This window comes from Strix uralensis, chromosome 10 (genome assembly GCF_047716275.1).
Source record: "Strix uralensis isolate ZFMK-TIS-50842 chromosome 10, bStrUra1, whole genome shotgun sequence".
Classification (NCBI taxonomy): Eukaryota; Metazoa; Chordata; class Aves; order Strigiformes; family Strigidae; genus Strix; species Strix uralensis.
In genome coordinates this window covers 21,084,554-21,106,814 of record NC_133981.1, presented here as the reverse complement: position 1 = coordinate 21,106,814, position 22,261 = coordinate 21,084,554, and the positions used below count along the sequence as shown (strand labels likewise).

The 22,261-nt window shown below is 37.4% G+C and overlaps 1 protein-coding gene across 1 annotated transcript in view; it reads right to left on the bottom strand.

Annotated features, from left to right (window-relative positions):
• Positions 1-1,598: 1,598 nt before the first annotated feature.
• Positions 1,599-22,261, bottom strand: part of IARS1 (isoleucyl-tRNA synthetase 1) — a 112,779-nt gene continuing 92,116 nt past the window's right edge. Inside the window, exons 28-36 of the mRNA XM_074879684.1 lie at positions 21,456-21,630; positions 20,601-20,713; positions 20,210-20,305; positions 18,000-18,176; positions 14,142-14,253; positions 13,020-13,145; positions 7,819-7,962; positions 6,680-6,832; positions 1,599-2,218 (exon numbers count right to left, since the gene is read on the bottom strand). Of these exons, the coding sequence (XP_074735785.1) occupies positions 2,136-2,218; positions 6,680-6,832; positions 7,819-7,962; positions 13,020-13,145; positions 14,142-14,253; positions 18,000-18,176; positions 20,210-20,305; positions 20,601-20,713; positions 21,456-21,630 (1,179 nt within the window). The 3' untranslated portion in view covers positions 1,599-2,135. The remainder of the gene's footprint in view (positions 2,219-6,679; positions 6,833-7,818; positions 7,963-13,019; positions 13,146-14,141; positions 14,254-17,999; positions 18,177-20,209; positions 20,306-20,600; positions 20,714-21,455; positions 21,631-22,261) is intronic.

The following is a 22,261-nucleotide window of genomic DNA, read 5'->3' as shown; positions in this document are numbered from 1 at the left end:
CATGCCTTCATCTATTTTAACAGTGCATCACAGGCAGTGCTACTTTGCGGAGTATCTTCACAGAGAAAGCTCACTTCAAGGGAAAGGCCAGTTTTTATTTTCAGTATAAAGCACTCATTTACTTAACAAAAATCCAGGAAACCCAATTCATCTATACCTCATGTGAAGTATGACGTTACTGGACTAAGGTTACAGGAAGTATCTCTTCTCTTAAGGGCAGATTATTTTTTACATTAAGCACCTATAAATATACTTGAAAAAGAAAAAAATGTTCTGTTGCAGATTATCTTTTCCTGTAACTCAGAGTGAATTCATAAATCTTGGCTGGGCTTTTAATTCACTGGAAAACATATATATAAATATATAGGTATGTATACATATAAAATCTAATCTGGTCCTTACACAGAACTTGGCCAGCCAACATCCTCAGAATTAAAGAAAAATACACATACACAAAATTCAAATCACTCTCTAAAAATTCAAGTAGTGTTCTCCCCTTAGATTGTCTCATTAAGAATGAGGTTAGATTACAATCATTTGCCATCGTCATTTATTCTCCATAAATAATAAAGCAAAGTTACTCAGCTTAGGAACAGCAATCTTACCTTCATAGAAGACATAGCCTGGACATATTTAATGTGACAGAAAAAGACCGGATACAAATTTGATTTCCATGTCACTATGTCAATAAAAAGATAAGCAAGCTGACTTACAGGGAAAGGTAGAAGGCAATGTCTAATCTTCATTAAACTGAACAGGCCAGTGATTCAGTAGGTTCAGGCACTGACATTTTTAATACTGATAAAAATAGTTTTACGTAAGCTGAATGCCAGAGACTTGATTTACTTCAAATGACTACTTACAATTTTGGTATGGTCCACTACAGCACAGCAGTTACACAGAACATTTATTTATAGTTATTCCCACTAACATAGTGTTATCACAAAAAAGCTTTGGTTTATATTCATAGTGTAAAGATGAAAAACATAGAGCAATGGAAAAACATGCTAAGCAAGACTTTGTTATTCTTACAAACGTTGCTCTCTGTTAGCACTCTTGTTCACAGTGTACGTAATCTTGTTCTCAGGAAGCTAATAAAGGCCCAGCAGCGAAGGCAGCCGCGTGCACACACACCTTCCGAGCTCAGCATGCTGTACCATAGCAAGCCTCCACACTGATTAGCAACACTGCTGAAGTGCAGTGAAACTTCAGCGTGCTTAAGTTTCTAGTTTAACTAGTCAAAAAACATCCTCAAACTGGAAGAAGGTTGCCTGTTCTTTCACCTGCCTACAGATACACAAGTTCACACTAACATTTGGCAGGTTATATTGACTACTATTCTAAAAACCCAACACTAATTTCAATCTAAAGCTGTTTTTAAGTCTGAAACCAAAGCGAACAACCCTCCCCCAAAACCCTAATCAAACAAAACCCCCAAACCCGTTCAGTATCACAATCCAGTCAGCCACTGGCATTCAGTATGGACATTTTCAGGTTTCAAGTTTCTCCAGGTTTTCCTGATCTGTATGGTGTGCTAAGCGTTACCTTCTGTAGAAAATGTAAGGAAGCAAAATACTCTGAACTCAGGGAAACAAGAGTTTGGAGATGAAGCAAATTTATTGTTCCAAGTGTTGAAATTAGGGAGTATTTTAAATCAACAGCCACACACTTCATGAAGATCCAGCTAGTACGAATGAACAAATCCGGGTAACGCTTAAATAAGTTTCAAAGCTACTGTAACACGGTACATATATCATAGAGCCTTGTAGGTAACCCACGGTTTAGAAAATCAAAGATGCCCTCTGCATAAAGCACAGGCAGAGAACAGCATCACTGAGGTACTAGTCCCATTTCTTTCAGGCAAATTACTGCATAGATACCTAAGGTTAAGGAGTTCTGCCATTTTTCTGAACAGCTTTTACACTACCCTAAGATAACATAATGAAAATACATTGTATTTCAAACCAAAGAGCAGCATATTAGACGTGCACTGGTAGAAAACATCCTGTGTGCAATTCCAGGTGTTGAAAGTACCATACACAACTTGGATGTTAATCTAAAAGCATACTAGTTGAATTTGACTTCATTTTTTGTGGAAAAAAGTCTACATGGCCTTATTCATAAAAATGGAATTCTCAACATTCAGCTGTGGTGGGTATAACACAAACATACACAGTCTTCATGTTCAAGTTCTTCATGGAGACGTCCTTTGTGATCTCTGAACCAAGAAAAGAGAGAAACAGAACACAGTTAGTGCTCTTGCTTACAGGTGAAACTATGAACACTTTTTTTTTTTTTTTTTTCTCCTTTTTTCAGACAGTTCTGCTGGTTCAATCAAAATGCAACTAGGACAGAAACTGCTCAACTCAAAACTCCCTCCTATTAAAGGAAGGGTCACCACATGTCAGGATTGCCACTGCAAGAGTAGAAGACAGTGTTCTAGGTTACAAAGTAAAATTTTTTTGAAAGCCTGCGTCAGCCCACAGCTCCCAGCTTCACATCCACACAGAATAATACCTAGTTCAGAAAATTATTTTATAATGCAATGACATGAAGTCAATATTAACAATACAACACAATGTACTGAAAACCAGAGCCCATTATAGACATTATGTAAGAATGGCCATACAGAGATCCATCTCCTCTAGCATCCCATCTCCAACAGAATATAAAACACATGTGTGAAGAACATGCATACATTAACTTGAGTTTTATACCCAAAGCAAGGACTGGAGTAGTGTCTGCTGAAAAACTGATGTTGCAATCTTGTTGAGTGTGCCTAAAGAATTTCATACCATACCAGTTCAATTCCTGAAGTCTTTTCATAGCTATATGCACACAGTTTGGGACAGTAATAGGATAAAGTCTCAGCCACAAACCTCTTTTAAGGATGTAGCGTATTTCCAGTAGGCTGATTCAGGGTTTATAATTATTTATGAAACACAAACGCAGAGTAATGGCACTTCGTGGCTACGTAAAAAGTCACCTGCAAAGCTGGTAAGAACTGGAAATCTCTGTCACTATGCTTGCCACCTTACAGAGCATTCTTGCCAAGAAGTTAGATGCTTGCTAGCTCAGTGCTTTCCAGCACCCGTCAGCTGTGGCAAGCTACCCCAATAACAGAGCAGATTGTTTGGAATACCGGGAGGAACGGCTTTGGAACAAAAGTAATCAGAATAACAAATATACCAGAGGTCTCTTTACTAAGAAACTTCCAAGTGGTAACCACAAACACATCCACTGAAACCAAAGCAAAAGAACATCGGGGGTTATGGTGTTACTCTGCACACCAGAATCCCTATAGACAACACAAGCAAATAAAAGACAATTTTAAATTTTAGCACTGGAGTCAGCACAAACGACAGTTTCATAACATTCAGAATGGCTGGGTATTTTTTCAGTGCAAACAATTTTGTAGTGTACTGCAGTGTATCCCAGAGCTGACGTCCGATATTCGCGCTGCTCTGACTTGGGCTCACCTCCAGCTGTGAGAGACCAAGGCAGCGCGGGTGGGGCGGGGGGAGCCAAGTCTGAAGTGCATCCATGGAGATAATGTAAAAGCAGCTTAGTTTTCAGTAACATGATGTCCAAGTGAAAACCGATTCTAGAAATGGCAGCCAGGAGTTGTGTTTCCATGTAACAGTATGCACACTCCTAACATTAAGGCCCCCATCTTTAGTGGAAAATATTTCAGTTTTAGACTGAGCAGATGCAGTCTGCATCCAAGTTTAAAGGCCATCTATTAATTAAAGAATTAAGAAGCCCTTATGGACCATGATGGTACAGTTTTTAAGGAGTTCTCTTCCAGCTTTAAGCAGCTGAATACCCATCTACACAGCTAAAAGAGTGGAGGCATAATCTAATTCAGCAATTAAAGCTTTATTCCCTCATTAACCTTCCTTCCCTCCCCATGAAAATGTTACATCAGCGTGTAGAAGAGTTATTTTGCTCTGCAGAAGCAGCCAAACTACGAACTTGGTCTCAAGTCTTTTTTTAATTATCTATTTTTAAAATCCTCAAAAACTAGGAACTACGTGAAGCTACTATTTTCAACAGTATTTAACACAAAAATTACTTTTAGAAATTGGAAACTTGATTTATCAACAAAATGTAAGGACATCCTCCTTTCTGTGCCAATTCCTTCAAAGGAAGGCTTTGAAGTTAGCACATTAAGAAGTATTGCCTTCATCCCGAATGTGTCTCTGAATCAGCTACCTATAACTCCTCTTTCCATCTCATGAATAAGCAACGATCACCACTCTGACATTTATTTATAGAATGTTTTTCCAATATTACAAAGGGGGGTGAAAAGCACATTTGTTTCTGAAAAGTTGGCAAGCTTTTGTACAACAGGCAGCAGATGCCCAACTGCCTGTACCTGACAACATTTATAAAAATAATGTTTTCAGAACCGATAGCTCATTTTCTACCAAGTGATTTAATTTTCTTTTTATAAAACAGGCATCAGTCTTCCAATTCATGGGTCATTTTCATCAAATGTTTCAAACTGTTAACAGGAAATAATTTTTTATTTTTAGAATAAACCATAAAAAGAACCCACTCAAGAGACTGAACTTTTTTTGTTTTGAAGGTAAGACCTTGAAATATATTGATAAAAAGATGAAAAGGGGATTAGATTACAAAGCTGCAACAATACACAAACATTAATGACCTAATGTTTTCCAGAGGCATCAAAATATTTGTTTTATATGCAGCACTTATTTATCATATAAAGAGATCTGAAGATAAAGTACACCCATGTCAGTGTTTATATGATTAAAAAAGTTATTAAGAGAGCTGCAGTGAGAATTAAATCTGAGATAGCAGCAGCATAGCTAACTGGCATAAGCATGTTAGCTACACAAATACACCTCCAGGACCAAGTCCTCTACATTCTGAGTCTAAAAAAGACCAAATTAGTTGGTTTAGCCTTTGAAAAGTTATCAAATCTCATCTTTCACATCATAGTGAATTGTCACTTTATACACTTAAAGTTCAAATACTTCTGGAGAATTCATACAACAAATATGTGAAAGCAATTCAGCTGATTTCCCTTTTAGGTAAAGGTATTCTAAAAATCCTTACTTAAGCTGAGACTTTAAGGCTATACATTTTCCTGCTTTGTCAGTTACTTCCCTCTTTCAAAGCTCAAAAGTTTTCTACAATAGTTATTTTAGTATCTTAACTAAATCATATGCTGCTGTGAGCCCCTTTTGCCCTGTAACAGTGATAGAAACCAAAAAAGAAGTGTGTAGAACATCAGTTGCTCCTGAGTGGCTAAATCCCTAGTCAGCAAGGTTTCACACATAAATATATCTTTTGTTTATGCAAATGAAGTGTAGTTGATATACTTGGGTCCTACACCTTGTTCTGTTTCTAAACACTACATCTCCAGTTCTCTCTGTTTGTTAACACCATTCAGCACATTATTTTTAGCACTAACTCAAACTATCACTAGAAAGTCTCATCAACATTTGAGATCATCTTATTTAGAAAAATGGTTTTTCAATGAACAGAGTTCAGGTCACATGAAATAAAAAAGCAACTAAAAATCCACAACAAAAAAACCCCACACTTTACTTGCTTTGATTCTAATCTATCCTACTTGAATCCCTTCAACCCAGTGGATAGCCAAATGGTCCCAGTTTAGCCAGCTACACTAGCGTGCTGCACTCCTCCTCCCCCCATCAGCTGGCAGGCACCTCCCGAGGAAATTCATTCCATCCTAGGATTAGATAACTGCTTTAACCAAGATGTCTAACTTCCAGACAGGTAACCTAACATGTGGTAAGTCAAGGTTAAGTGTCATGTGTCCCTCCCCAACAGCTTGTAAATCATGCCACTGTGATAAACTGGAGACAGAATCCTTTGCATCATTGCAATTGAAGAGCTGAATTTTCCTGAACACACAGAAATACCTGGGGTTTTTACCATATAGTTTCCAGTCCATTCTTCCTGTCAAATAAAGTCCCAAATCCTTCTCAGTTCCAACTTTTTAGCACTACAGGTGGCTTCATCTTTAGTCTTATCTTTCTTATGAATCAGAGATTTTTGTTTCTAAGCCTCACCATCTGTCCGTGGTTTTGGAAGATTCTTTAACATTTCGGATACGTGACTATGTGATAAAGCTTCCTACCTCCCAGGTATTCTGAATGAATTGCAGCTGCCATACCCTACCAACTCTGTCCTACTCACACAACTCTAAAATAGATCCGATACTCTCTTCCACCCACTCCCATTCTCCAAAAGGAAGGGAAGAAAAAAAAAAAATCTGCAACAATATGAATGTTAGAGGAACAATTTGAACAGGTTCTTAAAATATTCACACTTCAGACTCATTCACTTCTAAGAGGAGATTCACTCTCTCTGCTTAGTCACAGCAGCATGTAGCTACCGTTTCCATTGCTGACTGACCTTTCTATTTCAAAATGAAGAAACGTGTACAGAACTTATCTTGGCCCATTTCATCAAGGGAATGCATTAGAGCTTTGAATTTCTAAATGTGTATGTGTGCTTAAAGGATTTCATTAAATAAATATTGAATTACTGGGCAAAATTAGAAACCAATGTGTAAATAGCGTGCATTTAGTAATTAAACCAGACCTCAGGCTACATTAGCTGCTCCTCAACAAAAATTTCCAAGTATCCTTGGACAAGCAAACCCTAAGTTTGTGCTTACCCTGAGTTTGTGCTTCATCTAGGAACAATTTTAGCCTCCTGCTTCTGAGCCCAAAAACTTTTGCCGTTTCATGCAGAAGACCTTGGTACGTTAATCCATTCTGGCCAACAGGGTTTTCCATTAGCAGAGTTCCCACTGTTCCTTTCTGACATTCTGAAAAAGATCAACAGTTGAATCACTATTGGTGAGGAATGATACTATTTCATTTATCTTGGTAAATTGAAATTTTACAATTTCTTCTACCATTTCATCTCTAGTTCTTCATAGTGCTGAGTAATTACCAATACCAACCTACTCACAGGTATTCACTAAATAAGTTCATGAATTTTAGAATCAGAAGTATCAGTGATTATTAACAGCTTGCCAACCAAAAGAAAACTTCGCAGAATTCTTTACATGGGGGTCAACAGGATAACCTAGAGACTGGGAAATATGAAATATTTCAACATGATACACAAACCACTAAGAACTGCAGAAGCTCACAAAGGACCTTCTGATGATCAAATCTGCACTTAAAAATACATTTTTGCTCCAAGTAGTTTCCCAATAGTGTCAGTAAGTCTCCACACAGACAGTCCAGAAAAGACTCATACCATGGCAGAGATTAAGAGCAAGTTACGAACAACATCTCGGTTCCAACGTGAGGTTTCAGAGCAGAAGTTAGAAGATTAGCAGCTGTGAAACAGAATTACATGCACATATCTATACTCCAAATCAGGTTAATAATACAATTCATTTGGCTTTTAAGTAGCACTAAGAAATGTTTCACAGGCTGTTTACCATGTCTTGGTAAAGAGCTAGCTCCTCCCTCATTTTGGTCAGTTTTAAACTCAGCCTTTTAAAAATAAGCTGCACAGGTGAGCTGATGGTCAGAAATAGGAAAACAATGCTGAAGGGCTCATGTTTAAATGCTGTCCCTTATCTCACACTGGCTCTCCTTTTTCTTTTATGAAAAGAGGGAGGAAAGCTAAACGTAAACAGTGTGTTTATTAGAAAGCAAATACTAGGAAAAAATAAACAAAATCACCATCTACCAATGAAAACATATGTACTTATCTTCATCAGTAAGCGACGGTGTCCAAAACTCATATCACAAAAAGCTCAGCCTGTAAATGAGGAGAGATCAGTATCCTACACACCTTGTGGTTTTGCATTCATTAACTGCAAGTTGATATATTGGCAGAGCAGAGCATCAGGAGAGTTGATCAGAGCAGGTGCTGACCCTGTTGTCACATGTAGAGTCTTTCCGCTGAGACTCAGCAAGTCAGTTTTGTTTATCAGTTCTGAAAAAGAAAATGAGACCAGTCAGGCCATTACAGGGAAGCCGAGGTCCAGTTCTCACTCGATTAGCTGACAATGAGCCTTTCTCACTACTGATTTCACTGTGGAAGCCTTTCCCTCTTCACAACTCCTTCCTCAAGAACGAGCATTTCTCCATTTTGAAAAGTGGAATTTGTGCAGAAATATTTTGGGTTTTTAACACCACAGAGTACTTTGCTATGGAAATTAGCTCCTACGTAACATTTCTTATGCACATAAATATACAACATGATTATCTATGCAATAAAAATAATTAAATAACTTAAAACAAGCCAGAAATTATTCACTTAAGCCAACCATTTCTATCTCATTAAATTACGACCTATAATCTTTGCCTGTACCCTGACTTCCCTAGCTGAAGCAGCACTGGATATGTGTTACTATGCAACATCAGGACACTCCCCTCATTAAACTCCAGATGACAATAAACATAGAATCAGTGGCTGGTTAGCTCATGAATAATGCCCTCTGCATTAATATTTGTGTTTAGTTTCAACAACAGCTGATGATTCAGCCGATTACTCCCGCCATACATATTTAGAAAATGGTGGAAGATCAGACCCAAAATAGAACCCATGCATCAAAGGATTTTAGAAGTACTATCAGCACACTGAAAGCACTCAGATGAGAAGCTAATGAGGTTTCTGTGAGGCAAATGAAATATGCAGGGCTGCCTCTGCACTGTCTACATGAGCCTGTCTACCACAGAGGTAAAAAAAAAAAGCTGCTGATAGCCACAACATTGAAGACACAGAGCAATAACATCACTCTCTGCTACAAAGTTTTTGCAGCTACAACAGAACCCCAAAGACCAAATCCAGGAAGAATTAATAAATTTAATTTCTTGTAAGAATTGTGTGTTGCCTGTACATATGGAACAGGCACATCTGTCATCTCTTTCCAACAAGTTTTCATCCCGTATAAGCCCCGTTCTGTTCGCATGTCACAGACCCTAAGCTTTACGATACCTATTTTTCATTAGTTCATCTGAATGAATTTCACAGGGGCAAAAGCGGCACTTTTCCAGCAATGTTTACCAATTTAAAAATTAAAAACCAAAAAACCCAAACCAATTAAAAAAAAAAGAAAAAAAGCAAACCCAAAACAAAATCCCCAAAGCGATGAAAAGTAATCACAGGCTACAAGCTCTCAAAATTTTGCCAACTGCCACAGAACCTCAAAGCACGATGCACGGTGGAAGGCTTATGAGACTGCCCTAAGGAAGAATGAAGACCTCAGGCTGCATCTAAGATTCTAAAGTGGTATCTTCTAAAAAATCAAATTTATATTTATAATTTTTTAGATATATATACACACACACATATATAAAAAGCTTTAAGGAAAAAGGCAAAGCTTCATTGCTGCTTCTAAAATTCAGTTTTCAAGAATGAAGATTTTAGGATGATGGTGGCCATCCGCCAGCTACCCAAGCACTTCTCTGGTATGTCTGAGCTGCAAGGCACACGCTCAAGCACAGGAGGGGTTTTACTTACAGAAAAGCAAGAAAATGACTAAATTAACAAGTGGAAAGGAATTAACAAGATCTCATCAGATGGAAAGGGAATCCACAGCAGGTTTTCCCTAGCACAACCCTAAAGCAGCATTGCTTGCCATTTATGTACAACCCATGGGTCACGGGTAGGAGCCAGCACCGGTGGGCAGGATGCTCTGCAGAGCAAGAAACACGCAGCCCAAGGAACTTGGAGTTGGACATTGCCCAGCTGCTGGGATCTGTGCAGATCTATGCAGGGCAGCAGGGCGTGAGCTACAGTAATGGTGATTTGCGTATTTAACAAATCTAGCATTTTGCATTACAAGACCACTGACATTTCCACAAGGATGAGCTCATGTACAGTGCTGTCAATGGAGTCAGTTCATATGACCCTCTAATAAGAGCAAGAAAAAGGGGATCATTTTTTCGTATCTACTACTACACTTGAAAACAAGCAGATATTACAAGTGCTCATCAATATTAAAAGCACTTTTAAAGTCAGTTCTCCCTGTAGCTGAGATTTAAGTGGCAATGCTCTCCTAAGGTGTCTTACAGCCTCATGGATTTTTAAAAATTAAATATTAAAACAAAAATATTTTTGTATTCTTGTTCAGAAAACAGTGCTCAGAGTAGAATTTAAAAAAAAAAAGTTAGGCATCTGAAAATCATGAAGATGAAATAAGACAGACTAAAAAGTTTGTAAGAGGATTTTTGCCTCACCTGTCCTTCCTCCCCTTTTTTAAGCCCTACATGATTTACAGCTTCATTTATTCCCATAAGGATAAACAAATTGAAATTTTTTTTAAATAGGTCTTTTTCAATATGGGCTACTTCCATAAAAGCCAAGTGCCAAGTCAAAAAGCATTCCCAATAAGAAGTTCAGAAAGTTTTCAGCTTTTCAGCAATCTAGAGCAAAAAGAACATCCCTTACGTTAAAAAAAATTAATCACTGAAGAAGAGACAAATTCTATTCTCAGTTTTTGAAGGTCAGTACCAATCCCAGAGCCTTACTCAGTGTTTGTATTTTGAGTGACTGCACATTGAAACACTGTTGGGGAGGAAATGTTTATGCCATTATTTCAACGTTGCACTGAAAAACAGGGACATGACATATTTTAGCCTGTCTTAATGCAACAACTGCCTGATTTTGTGCCATTATGCAACCCTAAGTAAATCTTCATTACAATTAGAAAACAAGATAATAAATTACTGCAAGTAGAGTGGACAGCCCTAAAAACCACAGGAAGGAAAATAAGGAGCCAGAAATATGGTTTTACTGGGTCACAATTTTATTAACACACAGAGGAACAATTCAGCAACAATTTGTCTGGAGTGCGTGACCCTTCTTTGCCATTCCTCTCAGAGCAGCTGATACCAACCCCCTGCCTCACCTAAAGAGACCCTGGAATCACCATTAGGCCTCACCTAAAGAGACCTGTGGGAAGGTTGGGCAGATAAAGCAAAGAGATTGTATCCAAAGCAAACACCTGGAATTTCGGTTCTATCCTCTAGCATCTTTACCAGCTACTTTCTTTGTACATGCCTTCAACCCTGACTCCTCAGGGAGCCATATCTTCTGCTGATCAATATTTATTTGAGATCTCTGCCAAACTGCAACAAAAGTGAATTTGATAATCTAATCTTTCAAAGGGAATCTCCATGTTGTTCATAAGCGGGCAGCAAAAAACACAAAGAGTGAAAGTTTAAAATCACCACGACAAGATGGGAAGTCCCCAAATGATACCTATGGAGCAAAAGCAACATGGAAGGGAAAGAAATAAAACCTCTGTTACGACAGCAGAAAAGAACCTTTGAGGAAAAGCAAAGGTTTAGATTTTCTTTACCACTTCCTTCAGGAATTCAGCATTAATAGATTTATGCTGCATCATTTTGTCCTGTTAGTGGCAGAAAACAAACCAAATAAGGAGTCAAACTCCTTATAATCTTACTTAGATGAGAGTTTCTCAACTGTTCTTGGCCTTTTGCGGGTCATCTCTTAGTATCTGTGATGGTAATGAACTGCACGAGTACATACCCACCTCTGTAGGCACATACCACACTGCTATGAAGCATATCACTACTATTTGGAAAAGGATTTCAAGGAAAACTATTTTCTCCTTTAAAACATAACTGAAACTTGAGGAAGATACTGAGGGATCCAAAATTTCCTATAAAACACCTATAACTAAAAGCAAAGAATAATAATTTGTATGATAGAACTATTCAGTTCCGCTGAGCACAACTTGGGAAAGAGGTTTTATCGCAGTAAGATTACATCAGATATGAAACCCCCCAAAACACTCTTCTAGAAATACTTTCAGGAAAAGACAAGCAAGAAAACTAAAGATGTAGAGATGGTAGCAGTAACATGACAGACACAAGTAAGACTATACCCCTACTGATGTCATAGGGAGACATAAACTGGTGATCCCTGGCAGTCCTGTGGACACCCCAAAACAGCCTTTCACAACAGTCAGTTAAAGTATCTCCCCCTTAGATGTTGCTTCAGTAATATTTCTATGAAAATACACTAGCAATAGTTTCTGTAGGTGTCCAATTACCATTTTTGCAGTATTTTATCATTTCTTTGTCACTCATTTTAGACTTAAGATGAATGGTGTGGAAACAGACAAAGTTTGAACACCAAGAACAGACAAAGAGTTTACTGCCACTGTTGAAACATCTCTAAAGTCATATCACAGCATGGCCACTGTTAAGTACTCCCTGTGTTTCTTCACTAAAGCACTTCGTGATTAGTGTAATCCTGTTCTCAGTGTGCTGATTTTTAAGTTGTAACTTTTTCTGATGTATTGAAATACTATACATAATGCAATAATGAAAAACAGCAACTTCATCTCAGGGGAGAGGATGCCAGTGTGCTGGTAGGGTCTCACAGTCACTAATTGCAACATCTTTCACAATGTTTTCCTTTTCTGTTTCAACTATATTATCTTTGTAATGAACCAAACTGTGATATAGCCTGTAAGTCTATGTGTAATCCATAGAAGATATTTTACATTCTCATGCCTTAGCAGAGGCAAAGTTCAAGCTGCAAAAATATTCGATAGATCCTTCTGAGATCCTCAAGTTTCTCCAGGGTGAAAAAGTAACATTTTTTCCTCTACATATAGCAGTTTGCATTCAATTTAAGTTCGCACTCTGCCTACTGAGACATTAGGGAAAAAAGCATGCCAAAGCTGATGGCAGCTCGCCATCAATATATAGCACAGCCTGGACCCAATGGAAACGCTTTCTGAAATAAATCAGATTTTGTCCTGATGAGAACTGCAATGGAAATAAGATAACAGAAGAGATGAGCATCATTTAGCAGCAGCTTTTGGAAACATTTTATGAGATTGTTTTTATAGTCACATCAAACTAAGTACTATAAAATAGAATATTTCCTTATGCATTTTCTTGTCAATTTTGTATATATAGAGAAAAATTATACAGTAAATAATTATACAGTAAATAACTCCTAGCTGCTGCTAGAAAGACTTTCAATTTTCCTTGTCATACTCCATTTACCTGTTTTTCCATTAAAAACTGTCAGTTTTGAATTTTTAAGGCCAAAAATGCAGGAGACAGCATCTACAAGTCCAGTGAAGTTCAAGGTATTATCTCCTTTTGGATTTTCCAGCAGCAACACACCATCTAAAACCAAAGTTATGAAATTAAAATGCAGTTTGGAAGCAACATCCATGTTTCAATGATTTTCTAATGACTTTTTCTAATTACTTCCAGTGAGTTTCTCAGCTAACTTAAAACTGGCAACACTGCATCTTCCAGAAATTTTCTTAGTAAGAAAGGAAAAAAAGAAAGAAAACAGGGAAATGGACTCAAGTGTACTTCAGATTTAGAGTACAGAAGTTATATTTGTTTTTATTAACAAAGCAATCAAATTTTTATGTCACTGAATTATAATCCAGTATTATATTGATTAAAAACTGACAGACTGCATGCCCTCTGAGATGTTCACCAGCTCATATAGCTACGGTCATTATTATTCAGTAAGCAGCTTTGTAAACACATTAAACACGGCACTTAGTTTGACACACAAACTGCAAACACATGTAGGAAAAAAAAAAGATCTCAGAGAGCACATTTAGTTTTCTCTCCTTTTTTATCTATAACTTAACCTTCTAATACTTGTAACAATATCACTGCACTCATCTTTTCATTATCCAAGACAGTCATCATATTCTCTAGTTTTAAGTATTCTTTTCAGCTCTATACTCAACATCGAAGTTTTTCAAAAGCAGTATCTCCTCCACATAAAGGCATCACCTACATTTACAGTACTACGTCAAGAATTAAAAATTCTCAAGGTATGCACTCTGAGCGTGGGTGAACACACACAAAAGTACACACATCCTCCACACTCTATATAGACATTCACATACAAACCCTTCTGCAGAATATAAATAATTCATGTGCACACCTGAGTATTTACTTCAGGTCCACATCAGAAGACATCATGGACAACACGTGGTTTTGCTTTTAAGCTTATTTTCAATAATTATTTAAAGTTACTATGGGAAGGGAGTTCGCACCATCTTGCAAACAAATTCATGGCTCCAACATTCATCACAGTTTTGCAAACAAACTTTTAACACCACCAGTGACAAATCAAACCCAGTACGTTCCTACCTTGCTCTGTCCCATTAACACAAACTCTGAGGTTGACGTAGGCACAGGCTGGACCAACACACTGACACAAACCACCTCTGACAAGTGTAATTTCTAGCTCTGATCCCTTCAGCTGAAGAAAGAGGAGTATTATGATTATTTGAATATTGTTTTATTAAACAAACTCAACAAAACATTCTCCTTAAATAAACAACATTAAGATCTTGTCTTATTATACTAAACATGACTTACAATAAAATAGCAACGTTTGTCACATCTTCCTTCAGAGACAGAATGCTTCAAATACGAATTTGTCTTTAATATATGCTAAAGATAAGCAGCATTTAACACATAAGAAAAACAGAGTGGAATAAACAGCCTAATTTTCACAAGTGATGAGCAGTGATGACAGTCTCCCAAAATATAATCCAAAAGTGAATTTAGTTGAGAGGAACACTCTTCCAGAGGTAATTCAAAGTATCTGAAGACAGGACCACGCTCTCAGTCACTGCCTGGAGGAGCCTTCATCCGTCTCCAGGGGGCTACCGAGAACAACCAGGGGTAGCAGTTGCCTTGCTATCAAGCCAGCCTTTGAGAGTATCTCCCCATGAGCTATTAGTGAATCAATTAAAACTTGAAACACTCCATCAAAAAATAGAACATCCATCTTCCTGTGCAAATGAGAGACAGGATGAAGAGACTTGAGAATCTGCAGCAATACTACAGAAAGAGACTTATTTTTCAGAGGCCTTAAACCACAGCTTTAAGACTACGCTTTTTCCAAGCACGGGTCTCTTCCTGAACTAAGTACGGGCTGGAATTACTCCTGCGCCTACACCAACTTTCATGAGAATCACACTTTAAAAGATCTCTTAATTAAAATTTTTAATTAAACAAATATCATCTAGAAATCACTTACATGAACAGCTAGTACTAAGAAGCTATTCAAGCCAACTTTTTTGTAAATTTAGAGATGGTCTTTGGTAAGAGTCACAGTCCAAAGGGTAAGCAGACAAACTTGGAAGTGCCACGCTTTACTGAGCTCCTAATTACCAAGTAGGGAAAGATACTTAGGGAGCAGCAAATCTCATTTCGTGTTTATCCATTATAACACCAATTAGAAATTCATTTTTCAAATAGCTGCTTTTCCGTCCCAGTATTTTCTGAGCAACTGCTGATTTTTTTTATTGTTGTCTCAGAGCAGGTCTTTGGGGGAGGAGTTCATAATTAAGGCCTTGTATCAAAAATTGATCCACAATAATTGCACAGAAATAATGATCCTGAATGTAATCAAAACACTTGTAGAGAAGATAGACTGCATTTCATTTTTGTCTCAGTCTTCACATATATTCAACATCATGAAGACTTCTGTTATTGCTTATAATAACTTCCAGAAATTTGGTGCAATGATCCTGTAGCAGTTAACTTATGCACTCATGTGGAATTACACACTTTGTTCTTTTAACTTGCATCTGCTTTTATAGCTGAAAGTGTGTAACGGTCACCGAAGCATTTCCCATGTCAGTACTGCCCACCAGTGCTGTCCGTATCAGCCCTCACCAACAGAAGACAGTTGATGCACAACTCAATCTGAATTCACATCTTCATAGTCTTTATGCCTGAAACTGCTCGTGCAAAATGCAATGCACTTATGACTAATAAAGACAACTAACCGTAGCCATGGCTGATGCACCACACTGCAAATTCATTGCACACAGCTGCAGCTATCAACTCTCCACAAAGGGCCAAACTTCTGCACTGAAAGGATTTCTAAAAAGAGCTTTTTCATTTCAGATGTTTTTATTCACTGCTCTTAATGCGACAAGCTAGTTGCAGCAGAACAGAGTCAAACATCTGCTCCAAGCAATCCATCTCTGCAGTCCCAGGAAGTGAGACTTCCAAGGAAGACTTTGAAGTTGCACTAAAATCTCAGTCATCTGTTTCTCTCTGCAACCTCTATTTTAAAGTCTAAGTATGTGACTAACAATTCAGAGGCACATCAAGTCTGTAAGCACAGTAACCATCTAAATGTGCAGAAGACAACCCACGCAGCAAAGACCACAGATTGACTCTGTAGGGAGGTACTTTGTGGTGATTGAGACTCCGTAAAGTAAAATAATAATAAACAACTCTGTATTTACTTACAAAGTTTTTCTTTGCCTCCATTTACTGTATGTAAACTGTATAGCTTTGGTACAAGAACTTGCAGTAAGTCCCTGATAATGGTTTTGTTTGAAAAAACGTCTCTGCCCAAGACTTTAAACTGAGAGGGAGGCACTCTCTGCAGTATGACCAGTACAAGAGGATTACATTTCTATAGACGTAATCATCAATTGCAAAAGCCACAGAACTGTCAGTCATATATATCGTGTTATTTGAGTTAAAATTTTTTTATGTTTTCCCAGTCTGAAATCTGACATTTGTGCAAACGCATAGCCTGACCCACAAACCTCCTACCTCCGGTTTACACGCTAGCTCATCATTTCCAAAACTGAGCGATGTCTGGTTTTTGCTGACATCCAGACAACAGCTATCAATTATCTCCGTAATATCCAGCACCTCCGTCAGGGCAAGATTTCATCTTTATGTAGACAGCATTATTTAAAACTAATCCAACAGACTCCTCTTTCATCTTACCACAATGTTTTTCATCACTAGAGTCTGCTAAATTAAGATTTAGAAAACAGAAAAACAATAGTGGGGGGGAAACCATACTTGAAAGCTTTCACAGAAAGGCACAGTGACAACATTAAAGCTCATGTATTGGGCAATTTCAGAGGTGGGCAGTGAGACAAGTGTTACCCAGCACTATACTTTTTTTTTCCCAGCTGCTTTTACATTCTAATTCAGATTTGATGATGATTTAACATCAAACTGTCCATCAGCAGTATCCCAATCAAACAAGTACTTAGAAGAAAGAGCAAGATATTTTCACTTATTTCTCAACCACAATATTCTCTACTTTTATGTAGTGTTTTTTTCTTTGCTGGTCAGTAGATAAAACTAACAGTTTTGAAAAAGGCCAAACAGAGCTTTGTTTCAAATCTGTACAACTTTAGAAGTGTAATTAGTAAGTATAAAATATTTACTTTACACACACTGTTAAGATAGATAAAGTATGCGCTTTCCTTTCAGCTATTCTCAGACCCACCAGCCATTCTGTAAATCAAATTTTAAGGTTGATATATCCTAAGTTCTTGTCTTTCTGGTCTATCAAGACATTTAGATCGAAGGATCCTTTATCCAAAATTCTGCTAGGAATGCCTTTTGAACATAGTAAGTTTGAATAAAACCACGGCAAAAGCATTCTCAAAACATGTCAGAAGAAACATTCGAAGAAAACAAAAGTAATGGTTCAAATCTGCTGCTGAAAGAACAAGCAATCTGCAAAACTGCATTGTTACAAAAGACTGAACTTCAGCAACACGGGAAAAAAAAACAAGCATCCTCAAACATTAATAACTGAAGTTGGTCTTAAGCCAAAAGGCAAAATTTAGCCTCGAAGGAGAACGTTTCTAATACAAAAGCATATTAACTTAAAGAAATCAGAGCCTTTTTTTTTTTTGCTGTCTAAACAATGTACTAAGCCAAGTACAAATAATTATGTGTATTAAGCTTACACGAACAACTACCCAAGGTACTTATTTTGTTACCTAAGTGGCTTCATTTTCAAAAATACTACATAAAATACCGAACTATTTTATTTTTTAAAGCCAGACCCAGTACAAAGACTAATATGGAAATTTATAAATATGAAACAACATCCACTATATCCCACAAATAAATATTGACATACAATTTTTCTGCAATTAAAGTACTTTGTTCAGTTAAGAGCAGATAACAAAATGAACTAAGCAGTCAATGCTTTTTCCTTCTTACTTGGGTTGTTTCCTGGATGAGAACTTCTTTTGAGGTAGGCACCGGGTAAGGCTTCAGGGCAGCCTTTATTGTTGCAAAAATGAAATCCATATGTTCCTTAATAACAGTATCCAGGTAGTCACCTTCTGGATGTGATCTGTAGTACACTGTAATCTCATCCGTAGGAACCAAATTGCGCTGTAGGATACACCAAATACACTATTGGTGACAGCAAGATGACTTTCACAGACACAAACTAAAAGAAGAATACTTAAGTTAAAGAAAAAAGTATCTTTGAGAGATATTTACCAGACATTTGTTAAAAGTTTCCACCAAAGATTTAAACAATTCTTCTGACAGAAGGGCAAGAAAGAGGCTTGAAACATGGTGAGTTTTTCTTCAAAAGAGAATGACCAAATGGTGTACCTTACTCAAAATCTCTCACTTCCAAATTCATTTACCGACTCACCCCCTTAGTGAGCTGAAAGTCTACCAAATTTATTTAAAAACTTTTCCTGATGCACGAGAATTTTACTAGCATTTACATATTCCGTTAGCCTGAAATTAAACCCTTGGCTCTTTACTGAGCAATTGCTCAATCAGCAACATTTTCTTAACACCCAACAGCCTCCAAGACATTTGGAAGGTGGTAGGTAACCAGACTTTTAAGTTTTCACCTTAGTTCTGTCACATCTCACATACTAACATATACTTCAGGAAAAAAGCAATTAATTTGAATGGTATGCTTATTAAAGCTGAATTAGAGGAAAATTGTGCTTTAGTAAGAAAATGGTTTCAAGGAAACAAAATAGCAGCATCAAGAAAACTTCATTTCTAAAATCTGCTAAAAATAACGACTACCCTAATGCCAGTAATAGTCACTGTGGATCCAGAAACTGTGTTTTTTATTACGTGTACACTTTTACAACAGGAGTGCGAATGAAAGAATGACAGAATAAATGCAAATTAGCATCATGTTAATTATGAAGCAAGATTAAGTATTCTGATATTCATTTAAGTGAGAATAAATATGGCCTTATGTTATTACAGAAGTAAATTCAAATCATCCAGTAACTTAGGAGAGAGTTTTCTTTTCAAGGCCACATTCCTGTTTTTATTTTATACAGAAATAAGTCTACACAGGCTTTTTTATATATATTGTGCATATATATACACAACTATTTTAGTAAAAATTTGTCATTTTTCAGTCTTATACTGAAGATTCATGCAGTCTTAATTGTACAGATAACTTTTCCCAAAAACATGTCCCATGAAAGTTTTCTCTACACATCATTTAGAGCTCTTGCAGGACTTCCTCAGGCATAAGTCTGAAAAAGATACAAGTTCTAGTGCACTACTACCAAGTCAGTTGAGTAGGAAAACCCTACATATATCATAGAACAACATCTTCCATGTTTGCAATGTGTATGTGCACGAAGGGACAGGGAATTGTTTTGTTTTGTGGGGTTTTGTTTAAACTTGCAGGTTCTGAAACCTTTAGAATTCTTTGTACCAAGTTAAGTACTACTTAATGTCTTCTCCAGATGAAAGGAGAAGACTTGTCATCACCTCCATGGTGACCATGTTTTCTTGGCACAAAATGGAGATCGTGAGTGCAGCTCTGTCTGGGTTAATATTGCAGAGAGAAGGAAGTTACATTGGTTCAAAGTGGTTTACGTAAAGGTCAGACGGCATCATTAGTATGTATGAGAAGAACAATTTAGAGTGGAATCATTAATGTAGGTACAAAAATTAGTGCCAGAAATACCTCCCACAATTTGCTAAAACACGACTTTGTTTCTTTTAGCAGTCCTAGGCTCAGATGTCTCAGCTCTCACCAGCCCAGCTGACGTATTGCACCAGAACCGAGATGGAACAGAAGGTAATTCTTGGCAGGAGGCAGGCAGGCCTAAGAGCTGCTTAACTGGGACTGAACCACTGCTATGTGGCTGAAGATAGAAAACAAGAGGGGCCCAGTAACATAAAGTAGCTAATTCACTATGGATGATGTATAGCAAGTTCATTGTTCAGCTTGAGCTACTTAGTAATACGGGAATTCAAAATGAAAATAATGATTTGTAATTATTTATGTCCAATCAGAAAGCTATATATGAGGAGTAAATGACACAGGGCTTCATGTTTCATTAAAAAGGTTACTTTCTGCTGCATATTGCCCAAAGATTGCTTAAAACTAAACTAAAATGTCTTGTTCCAAACCATTGCTTCCTAACCTTTTTGCGAAGCTTCTGGATGCGATTAATCACTTCCCGGGCAACTCCTTCATCCACCATGGACTGGTCTGGGGTAACATCTAGCAGAACTAAAACCTGAGGTAACGCACAGAAGACAGTTCAATAGGTGACAAACTTGAAACAAGCTAGTATTAACTCACTCAGAAGCTCAGGTACACTTTTAGAGAGCTCCTCGCTTACAAAATATCAGGTTGAAGGGTACTTTAACGTCTCCAAAATTCAGAAGATAGTTCAACAAATTCCAGGAGCCTAGCTGAATAAATAAAACCACCCCAGCTTTCACCTCACCATTTCCTTATTACTTCTAGAGGAACTCTTCCCTTAATCAAAAAAAAAAAAAAAAGAAAAGAAGAAATAACCATTAAAATACCTGAGCATCGGAGTGCGCCTCAAACTGGGCAGATCCTCCTGCAACCTGATCAAAGGTATACATGAGACGAAGATCTTCCCCATGGAGTTCGTGTCCTTCTACAACAATGGTGCCTGCAGAATTGGCAGATGAAAAGCATCTCTTACAATCAGGGTAAAAAAAAAAAAATTTAATTCAAAAAGCTTTAAAAAAGTATCAGACTTCAAATACATGAAATGTATTTGCAATCCAGTTAAACAGCAGTTAAGCACTAGTAAGAAACACTGAACTATCCCACAGTGAGATTTTTCTTACAAGCACAGGCAGAACTTGCTCAAATGCAGACGCTTCAGCAACTGTCTGTGTATTACTTGAATGAAATGGAATAAAACTTAAAAATAACCTGTATACTCAAGTAAATCAAAGTTTACATTTAAGCAGTTAGCTAAACAGATATAGCTGGAAAATTTACACCCTTGTAAATCTTGAATTGAAGCAATACTTTTAGAATAAAAACTATTGTAGATATACTCAGTTCAAATCTGATTCAGTCTTACAGAACAGCACAGTCTACCTCATTTTGCCCTTACAATAGCACTTAAACAGAAAAACCGTGTAAGATTATTATACGTGGCCACTTCTAAGCTACCGTCAGCAAAATAATAAAAACTCTTCTCTTATTCTCATTAACATAAAATTTAAGAGGGATAATCCTTAAGTCCACAGAAGGATACTTTTGCATCTGTTCCTGCAAACACTTGATTAACATACACAAATCAAATGCAACTGCTTAATTTTTTTCTGATGAGCCAAAAGACTTTGGATCTTTTTTGGGGGCAACATTGCCATCATTTAGTGGTTTGTACCACTACGTACCTGTCTCCTGGAATTCCTCCAGCTGCTCGCTCTTCAGCTCTTTGATTGCAGCCATGACAAGCTTAAATGCACCTTTCAAACGCTTCCCAAGCACCATGTGATCTGGTTCTGCTCTCAGCCGGACTCCATATTTATCTTTATTGGTAGATAGTGTCACTTGACGTACATTAAGTTCCTATATAAATACACCAAGAGAAAAAAAATTTAAGCTAAAGAGCAGTCATCTCTGACTAGAAAGGGTACAAAACCCCGGGCCACAGTACTAGGGAAGTCATATGTCTCAAGCTGCAAATTTTTTATACAGTTGTCTCTATGAACTAAGTAACTTGCCAACACTGCAAGAGCAAATAAACCCAACCAATACTGAAACAATCCTTCAGCAAAAGATCCTATCCTCCTCTTCAGTCAGGGGACATTTCGCTGTTCTTAATAGACTCCAGTCAGCTCAACTCAAATCAGATCCCTATCCAACAGCCAGTTTTATTTTACCATTACAACTGCCTGAAGAGATAAAAGTATTACTGTTGTGTGCAACAGCATTAGAAAATGGCCTGGCAAAATTCAGGAAGAAAAATTTTGCTGAAATAGTCCTTTCAATATGCCTTTAGCCAGAAAACTATAACCAACAATTTTACGTTTTAGGTTGTACAAATGCTACTGCCTCATTTTGTGTTTATTCTAGGTCCTTACAGTACAGAAAACCACCTTGCTCAGAAAAACTCCTGTCCATGCTCTGTAGCACAAGATCAGTGTGCCAGAGCAGCCAAAAAAGCTTATAAAATTTGCATGAACTGCAGGAGGGGCCC